At 42.4% G+C, this 8,501-nt stretch overlaps 1 protein-coding gene across 1 annotated transcript; it reads right to left on the minus strand.

The window, feature by feature from the left end:
- Positions 1 to 3,231: 3,231 nt before the first annotated feature.
- LOC122770487 (D(1) dopamine receptor-like) lies at positions 3,232 to 8,501 on the minus strand. The gene has a single exon (XM_044027367.1). The coding sequence runs from the start codon at positions 8,499 to 8,501 to the stop codon at positions 7,125 to 7,127; it is 1,377 nt and encodes a 458-aa protein (XP_043883302.1). The 3' UTR covers positions 3,232 to 7,124.

Raw genomic sequence — 8,501 nt, forward strand, 5'->3', positions numbered from 1 at the left:
CACTTCTCACCTTTGCCTTATTTGTCACGTAAAGCCTGACATATACAAGAAGAACAATAATTCAGACGGACAAAACGCATCAATACACTGATAAATTGATCCTCAATGTCAAAGTATGTCATCAAAGTATGAAAAGAGCAAAACAACAAAGGACCAAACAAACTTGAGATTGCAAAGTGCTTGATGCCCCTTGTTTCTACAACATTGTATTGTCAATTTTGAAATGTGAAGCAGTAGAAATGATCACTGAAGTCTGAGACGGCAGCTCTGTTTTCAAGCAAGGGTCCTCAAAGAGGTCAAAGTCCCTAAGATGATAAATGTGAACTAACTGTTAACTAACTGTTTTTTATTTCACCCAGCTGTAGATCCTTGTTCACGATGAGGAGATGGCTGCGGTTGTTAGTCGGGAGCTGCAGGAGGAAGTCATGAAAGCAGTTTCAGGTGAGTTGATTGTCACAGCTGGTGCTTGTTTCTCTTTAAATGCAGTAGCGTGCTGGATCTCTGAAGACTGAGTGGTCTCAGTGTCACAGTGACTGACCTTTGCTCCCCCCCGCCCCATTTTCTATTATATTTCTGTTCCTATTTCCGATTATTTAAAAGAAGACAACCTGGTGTTTTGTCACCTCTGTCCAGAAGGCTATATTTTCTTACCTTGCAATACTGTGTTTTCTCACTGATGATGAAAGCTGCATGTTGTCCCTGGTGGTTTTGGAGACAAATGCAGTGAAGCGGTGAACATTTTACAACAAAAGGTTGTAATATTCCTTTCTTGCACATTTACAGAAACACAAACAGACCAATTGTTCAGTTTCGCAGCCTTGACAGGATGTAAAGGATTAGAAATGAGTGTAATCTCTGATTTGTGCCACTAGATTTCACTGTCCTCTTTAATGTAGCACGTTTTTTTCAGACTTGTAATACACAAACCATGACAACCTTTTCCCCTCTCTCTCTCTCTCTCTCTCTCTCTTTCCCTCTTTCCCTACCACTCAGATCTATTTTTAGAGGTTAGGCGGACACAGTGAGAGTAGGGTGGCAGGCTTTCCGATGGTTGGCACTAATAATTCAGCTGCTCCATCCAGCTGTACACTCCCAGCTGCTCCAAACTCATGAGGCCATCTGAAGGCAATATCAACTTCTTATCAATGAAGTATTTTGATAATCAACTCTGGCTTTTTGCAGTTTCCCTTGGCCAATTTCTTTTTTCCCCTTTCCCTCAGTTTTTTCTTTGCCTTGCCTCGAGTACAGTGTAATTACTCACTTATTCATCTGCTATCACATTATTCTCGCGGGGGGGGGCGCTGGTGCCAAACCCAGCTGATATAGGGTGAAAGGTGGGGTGAACCCTGGACAGGTCGCCAGTCCATCACAGGGACACATAGAGACAAACACCCATCCACTCTCACAGTCATACCTACAGTCATTTTTAGAGTCATATTTGCCTAAATCTGCATGTTTTTGGACTGTGGGAGAAAACAGTATAATTATTTTAGTTCCATATATAGATGTGTGTCTGCACTATATTATTATTGAAACTACACTAAGTTATTTTTGAAACAATACAGTTGTAGGAGGAGTTGCTTGATGACGCTTTGACTCTCCACCATTTCTCCCTTCCCATGTCTGTATTTATAATCATGTTATTTACATATAGGTAACACTTGTAGATGTGGGTCAGAGTAAATAAAGTACAAGTAAACTAAATAAAGTCAATAACACTTCAGAAACCAAATAAAAAGTTCAAAAATGACAAAAGGTAAAACTTGCATCATGACCTAAAAAGAATTATTTCCCATATTTCTCTTTCATCGCTCCTTTGTACTTTCTCATTCTTGTGAGGGTGTGTTCGTCTCTGACCTAATTCATTTTTTAGCCGGAAGCATTAACATTCACTGACATGAACACACACACAGAGAAATAGAGAGATATCATTTAGTTCTCAGACTTGCCCTGGGTGTCTTTGTGTCTTCAACAGAAAAGGACTTTATCATGTTTATAAGATGACTAAATCTAAATAAGAAATGTTTCCGACACCACAGTGTATCTATACTGAGTGATGTCTCTCTGGAGGAGCAGGATTATGGAAGGAAACAAAGCGACGGCCTGATGTGATGTCTCGAAAGTGACCAGAGGGGATTATAAAGATAGAAAGTCTTCTTAAAGTAGGTCAATGGACAAAAGACAAGACAAAGCACAACCATTAGCCCATATCTACTCTCATCTGCTACAACCAATTACCTGTTTGTTTAGATTTATGAACTCAGTCCTCTCCATTATATATTTTATTTTTGTTTTACTAACTAGTAATAATTGGTGCTTTGCACAGTGACTTGTCACAGTAGGAAAGTCACAGGTGTAAATAATGAAATTAATGATTATAATAATAATAATAATTTACACAAATGCAGTCAGACATGCTTGCTACAGAAAAAGATTCCCAAATTCATAACTTTGGCTAATTCTCTGCACATTTATTGAGCTGGTTTGTTAATTATTTAGTCATTTTTGCATAATTGACTGTTTCTGGCCTCAAAACATCACTGAATGAATGACTCGTGCCACGCTGCGTCTCCTCCTCTCTCCTGCATTCATCTCTGCATGAAGCACACCTGCTCCCAATCTAATCATCAAGCACCTCTACTTATTGCCTGGTTCTCCAGACACTCGTCGCCAGATTGTCACAGACCTCTGTGCGGCAAACGTCACGGCTCACTTGAAGCTATCTTACTTCTCTCGTGCTTATATTCTGCTTTGTTAACTGCTGTGCTCAGAACTTCCCCCCGCGTGTGCGCTGCCACTGGCGCTTTCCTTCTCTGCCGTCTTTAATTTGTGCTATATTTATTTTATTTTATTTCAAAAGGTCACTGAAGACCGGAGTTGAAACACAAGATAATTTACTTGTGACTATGTGTAAAAAAATGCATAAAATAACCTATAATTTTACTTAATGAAGTGAACTGAATGAATTAACTGCTGTGTCAGAAATAAGTGGTGTGGCTTTCCATTAAAGAAGAACTTTGCAAGTCCCTTTTCTCTACGCAGCTCCCCCGTGTGCTTACCATTTTATCCAAAAAATAATAAAAAGGAAAAAGAACGATACAAGGACACCCATCAGTCAGTCAATATTATTAAATGTAGTCATTTTTCACCGCACACTCAGTCGGGCCTGTATTGACTTTTCTCTCTTAACCTACATACAACTTCTGTAAATGAGAGACACGTTATTAAAAATGTATTAGAACTCTGTTTTATTAATCATCTTTGGTATGGTGACGACTATTACATGGAGTCGGAAACATCTACAGCTGATGGATGTTCTCTGTGGGTTACAAGCCCATTATACTAGACAGTGAACTTCATCAGACTGCACATGCACTTTTTCGCCCGCAAACAACTGGAACACTTTGTTATCTCAGACCTGCATAGTTATTATAACACACAGACACAAACATGTTATCTAACAAGGGTAATGCAGGTATTCATTGTGTGGGTTTTCAGTGATATCGCTGGAATAGCACTGAATTGTAATCATTTATATGGGAATTTGACAGATGCATTTGGTTGCATCTGTCTGTAACCCACATAGCATCTGGTTATGAGCCACTTCTGGCAATAATGTGGTACTGCGCTGGCTTTCCTCTGACTCTGACAAAATGATATGAGCCTGAAGTGGCCAATATGTGAAATGGCAAAAATGGCCCAAATATCCTTAAAGAAATGTGGGCCTTTTTGGCCATAAAGCAGTGCTCATATATAATAATAAACATGGCCCAACAAGGATGTGGCACAATGACACCATTCCATATATTCCATTCCATTTACTATTGCCAAGAATCTGGACAGAGCTTAGTTCATGTTTTTTCTTTTTCTGGGTGGGGGGTTATGAAGAAAACGTCCATCATTCCTGTCACTTAAACATATACAGATCAGCATTCTTTCTTACCATGATAACTTTGGCTTCTTCCTGTGTTCCATTTATTCAGTCAACACTTTCCAGTTCTTCATCTAGGTTGCTGGAATTGTCTTAAGTTTCCTGAGAATCCTGGCTTGCTTTGGGGTTCTTCGTAATGAAGTGATCCTTACTTGCTGTCCTTCTTTGAAAGTGCATGGCATATTATTGTCATTCCAGTCAAAGAACTGTTGTTGAGTACCTGTTGCTTCAGGGAGTGCAAGTCTCCCAGCATGCCATTCTCACACTTTTTGGCCGCTGCCTCCAGTTGTTCCCTTGTGTAAGAGTGGTGTCTGTTTTGGATTCTACTCACAATCACATCACTCATTCTCATGGATTGTTCCACTTCATCCACACGTCTTTCACTTCCTCTTCATAAATAAATAGAAATTAAACTGCTACACTGGCTCAATCTAATAAAAAAAACAACAACAACAACAACATCTGCCTAACATTAGAAAATCGATTGTACAGAAACAAAAGTGCAAAAATACCTGTTTCTGGTTTTCTGGTAATTATAACTATTATACAACTCTTGGCTTCATAACAATAACATCAATTGTCTTGACTCTCAACATGAATTCACAGGATTAATTAGTATGTTCCCTCAAATTTTGGCAATCTACAGACAAAGATTTTTTCCAAATCTGATCCAGATTACGGATTTAAACTTAACATGGAAGGTCCCATTTAACAAGATTAAAAGCATATATCGCAGCAATATCTTCACAGAGCAGGATGAATGTTGTTATGCTTGTGTAAGACGGTAAAAGATTCTACACAGATAAAGAAAGTCTTCTAGATGCAGTGGGTCAAAATGTTTAAACTACAGGTGCCAGTATGTATGTATGCAGGCACCTGTATGTATTTCTTGTCATAGTGATGTAAACATACAACCAACTACAAAACATTTGCAGCTCACAATGACATGATTCTTATTGACTCGTCAGCTTGAGGCTCCTTGTGGCTACAGCATATTTAACACTTCCAAAATAAATGTTAATCCATATATAGCTCGTCACAGAGCAAGATGTATGTCTGCAGGCTTTTCCTGTGTTGGCCTGACAACAATAACCATTGCTTGTGTTTTTGCAGGTTGTCACAGTAAAAGCTTCTGCCTTCTCACTGGTCATGGAGTCTTTCACAGGAACAACCTTTACAAATTATTCATGTTTGTTTCTTTCAGCACATTGAGGGGGAAGCAGAGTGCACACTGCACCGAGTTGCACAGCTGATGGGTGCTAAAGTGAGTTACTTACGTAATCCCATTTCTAGAGATGCAGAAAAATCCTCTAATAACCACGAGTGATGGGGAAAGAGAGTGAAGTGCAGTTAAAGTGTTTGGCCTCAAATGGCCACACTGCAAACCCCCCACTGGTAGAATTAAAAGTTCAGTGTTTTTCCAAAGTAAATTGGTGGAATAATTTCCTTGCTTCTCTCTCTCTCTCAACACTGAAAGTGTAAAACCCCACTTGTTTGAGTTTAAAGCCAGAGTGTCTGCTTTCTTCCTTTCTAATTTCCTGTTAAAAAACTATACTCTTGACATATAGCCTTACTTTATCTGTCCAGATTTGACTGTTTTCAGAAAAAGAGGTAATGCAACAAGGATAGACCTGTATCGTCACCTCACCTCATCTTGTCACTTTCACAGCACCTCAGCATGAGCTTATTGCACTTGACTGGAAAGCCGCGAGCTGGCTGTGAGTCTGTGGTGATTGTAGGCAGGTGTGTCTGGCTGTGTTTTCCACTCAGTTGCCTTTTCAAGTTCTGTGACAATAAGACTGTGGTGGGTTTTCTGTGAGCTCCTGTTGTGCAGGCTAAGGTCTGCTCCTGTCACGTCTTATTTATTTATTTATTTATTTATTTCGGTCATGACATTTAGATCACTCATCACATAACAGTGCAGTTCACAATTAAGACGAGAGTCGGGCTCCCTTAAAGCTGAAGGTGTCCCAGCAAGAGTATTTGCAACTAGATGAGACGTGGACTCTTAATGGAGCATCCGACCTGCGGCACAGCTGACATTTGGCTTTGGATTTAACCTTTTGGGCAAGATTAGTACAGAGACATGCTTCCCCCAAGTTCCCCTTACAAAACCTTTTAGCCTTATGGACACTTAAGACGTTTTTATTTAGTTTTAGCTTTGTATCAAATAAACCAAAGACCTTCCCAGTCGTGTGATCGTTTCCTTGTGCAGAAACTGATCAGATTTTGTTAAGATGCACGTTTCAAACATGAAGATATTTGTTAATGTCACTTTTGAAGCTTGTGAACTCCACCTAAAACATCCTAAAGTAAGACTATGGTTGACAAAGCACTTTGCCTCCTACTGATTTGGTAAAGAAGAAAATTACATTTGCATAAAAATAGGGATAATAGCAGCCTGTGTGTTTCTGTGCCAGGATACTTAAAGGCATAGTTGAGATGTTGTTTTTTAGTGGTTGCTGACACATTAGCTATATTTACATGGACACATGTAATCGGAATGATTTGACTGCATGTATACGCACACCACAACCGGATCATTTAAATTTTGCGTCCATGTGAACCATGGAGTAGTAGATTCCAGTTAGATTGTGCACATGTACACGTAGCTAACGTCAGTGCTGACCGCTGACTTTGCCAAGGCTGCTGCTGAGTGCACCGTCGTCACAGAGAAGCAGCCGAAAACCAGCCGAAAACGCCAGACACTCGCTCTCACTCACAACATGGCTGCCTGCAGTGACACGAGGAAATCCAGAATTGAGCTACAAATCTGAACAAAGGATTTTATATCTGAATATAATATAATATCTGAACACAGATATTTTGTAGAGGAACTTAGGCGCAGGGAGTGAGTGGTTTACATAGTGACACAAACTTCACTTCCCTGTTTCCAGTCTAACAGGAAAGAGTGGCAGACACAGTCCTAAGATATGAGCAGACTGAAGCTGAGATAGATTTTTCTTTTTATTTTGGGGGCCTTTTGATAATGACTAAACTCAATTTTCCTTGTGTCCCCCCTGGCAGTCATGTTTTTTTTTGGAGTAAGCCTCCATTTATCAGTCTGGTTCCTGGTGCAGGTGGATTGCTCGGGGTGTAGACCTGTGTCATACCTCGTAAGTCTGTATCGTCCCTACCTTGTTTGCTTATCTGACCTGTTCCTGGCCTGAAACCTCATGATCCTCTTTGTGTCTTATTGTGTCCCTTGTATGGGGATCTGTGTTAGTCTGTCTGTGTCATTACTCTCCTCAGTGTCCTTCACCTGCTCCGAGGCTGTCATTCTGTGATAACACACAGTCACTGTGGTGTTCCCGCTGTCCTCGCTCCCCCTGGTCTTGGAGGAGCAGGAGACGCCCAGCTTTAAGTTTGGCGGGTGATCGTGCCTGAGGGTCACCGCCTTGTTGTTCACTATCACAGTCTCTACCTCCGAGGCCCAGCAGCCTCGATCGGGGCAGCGCAAAAGGCGCAGGAAGGCGTCTCTAAAATCGGCGTTGAATGCATAAATGACTGGGTTGAGGGATGAATTGCTCCAGCCGATCCACACAAAAACATCAAATGTTTTTTCATTGACACAGTAGGGGCCCCGCTGTGACCCCGGGGCCCCTGGTCCGGGACAGAACGGCATTGCACAGTTCAGGATGAAGAATGGCAGCCAGCAGCAGACAAAAACACCCATGATGACGCTCAGAGTTTTCAGGACTTTTGTCTCTTTTCTGATGGAGACTCTGAGCTCCCGGTGAGACTCACTTGTCCGCTCTTGCAGGCTGATATGAGACTGCAATGAGTTGGTATTGATTTCCGCGCACACATGAGGACAAAGGTCACGCGCATTCGAGCGGCAATTCTGAGCGTGCTCCGCCGCGCGCTCCAAGGAGGAGATCATCCGGATCTGCATCTGGGCTATCTGGTAGATGCGGCTGTATGTGACGATCATGATAGCGACGGGGATGTAGAAGCTGATGAGGGAGGACGAGATTGCGTAAGTGCGGCTCAGACTGGAGTCACAACTTCCGTCAACGCTCTTACCGTGAAGTTCAAAGTCCTCCTCCTCAATCCGGTCATCGATCTCCGCTCTGTGCCAGTTTAGCTGCACGGGCACGAATGAGATGACCACGGACACGGTCCACGTCACGCCGATCATGACACAGGCCACTCTCTTGTTCATACTCCTCTCGTAGCGGAAGGGGCTGGAGATGGCCCAGTACCTGTCCACGCTGATCACGCACAGGTTGAGGATGGAGGCTGTGGAGCACATGATGTCGCAGGACAGCCAGGTCTTACAGAATCCTCCAAACGGCCAAAAACCGGCCACCTCAGACACAGCCTTCCACGGCATCACCAGCACGGCCACCAGCAGGTCCGAAAGAGCCAGGGACACGATGAAGATGTTGGTCACTTTTGCGCGCAGGTGCCGGTAGCGATACACGGCAGCGCACACCGTGAAGTTGCCTAAAAGCGTCCAAATGATAAGCAGCGCCAGGATGCAGCCCGTTAAAGCTCGGTGGGCTGTAAACTCCTCCCGAACCCCACCTCCATCTCCCACCAGTGCCACGCTGCTCGTGTTATTCAT

This window comes from Solea senegalensis, linkage group LG6 (genome assembly GCF_019176455.1).
Source record: "Solea senegalensis isolate Sse05_10M linkage group LG6, IFAPA_SoseM_1, whole genome shotgun sequence".
NCBI lineage: Eukaryota > Metazoa > Chordata > Actinopteri > Pleuronectiformes > Soleidae > Solea > Solea senegalensis.

Coding starts and splice junctions, on each gene's coding strand:
- LOC122770487 (XM_044027367.1), bottom strand. CDS start 8,501: ATGAATAACACGAGCAGCGTGGCACTGGTGGGAGATGGAGGTGGGGTT.